The sequence below is a fragment of the Empidonax traillii genome, unplaced genomic scaffold (assembly GCF_003031625.1).
Source record: "Empidonax traillii isolate 1590-97213 ecotype Southwest subspecies unplaced genomic scaffold, ASM303162v1 scaffold3636:size33216, whole genome shotgun sequence".
NCBI classification, from domain to species: domain Eukaryota; kingdom Metazoa; phylum Chordata; class Aves; order Passeriformes; family Tyrannidae; genus Empidonax; species Empidonax traillii.
Window position 1 is genome coordinate 13244 of NW_020958829.1, and position 1239 is coordinate 14482.

At 42.0% G+C, this 1239-nt stretch overlaps 1 protein-coding gene across 1 annotated transcript in view; it reads left to right on the top strand.

The window, feature by feature from the left end:
* The window catches only part of LOC114072632 (taste receptor type 2 member 40-like), a gene marked incomplete at its 5' end in the record, with an annotated part of 10854 nt that continues 9615 nt past the window's right edge, over positions 1 to 1239 (top strand). The window contains one exon of the mRNA XM_027910510.1: positions 1 to 405. Within this exon, the coding sequence (XP_027766311.1) occupies positions 1 to 405 (405 nt within the window). The remainder of the gene's footprint in view (positions 406 to 1239) is intronic.

A 1239-nucleotide genomic window follows, 5' to 3' on the forward strand; every position in this document is an offset into this window, starting at 1 on the left:
TGTTCCAACTTCTGTGTTTCAGCCTGTCTTTGTGTCTTTTATTGTATAAAAATTGCCACTTTCAGGAACAGCTTCTTCATCTACCTGAAAGTAAAAGTTGACAGGATGGTGCCCTGGCTCTTGTTGGGGTCAGTGTTTTTCTCCCTGGTTATCGGAGCCGCTGTCTACAACGTCACTGATAAAGCCCTCTGTAAAAAGCTCAATGTGACCAGCCAAGAATGTATTGGGAAAGGAAGGATCAGAAGAGAGGAACATTTTCTCCCCGTTTGTTTTACAATTGGCTTCGGATTTGCCACTCCATTCACAGCAGTCATCTTTTCTGCCCTTCTGCTTCTCTTTTCCCTCTGGAGACACAAACGCAACATGCAGACAAACTCTATGAAGGACCTCAGCATGGATGCCCACATCAAAGCCATGAAATGCATTCTCTCCTTTTTCATAATGTACAGCATCAACTTTGTATTTTTTGTCTTGACCCTGACTTCTGCAATGAAGAGGCAAAATCACCTGAAGTTTCTTTTCTATGTATCTCAGAATCTTTTTTATGTATTTCAGTATGCTTTTCCAAGTTTTCATTCCCTTATTGTAATTTTCAGCAATCCCAATGTGAAAAAGACACTGCTAAAGATTCTATCCTATATGAAATGCAAGTTTTGCGTGAAGTAGGCACTGGAACAAAAGCTGGATTGTTTGCAAAATGTGACTATTTCTTTAGAGCAAACAAGTCAATTAATTTCCAGGGCAACTCTCCAGCCAGCGTAGATGATCCAGATGTTCAGAATACATCCTTCAAAGTCTTTCAACTAATATTGTTGTGATTTAAATCTATTATTATTCTCATTTACTTTAGATGGTTTTCAGAGCTAAGTTACTGTCAACAGCAAAGTCATTTTAACCTTGCATACATTGACTGGCTGCAAAAGGGCAGTAACAATAGTGCAAATCTGAAACAAATGCTTCTTCATCTGCTGATTGAAATGACTGAACTAAAGAACAGGTTTCTCTCCGTTTTAGTTGACATTTCTTGCTGCTGTGGCCCTGTTCTCGTGGAAGATGATGAGCTGTATCACTGTCTGGCAGGGGTTGATAACTGATGTGTGAACGTGTTGATCCCTGTCAGTCTCCAGAGCTGTCACTGACACACAAGCAGCGATGCAGGAATGGCCGTGGGGTGCACAGGTGGGTGCAGAGCCCACTTCCCACACCAGCCCTGAGTGTCCTCTCTGCCCCACTTCCTGC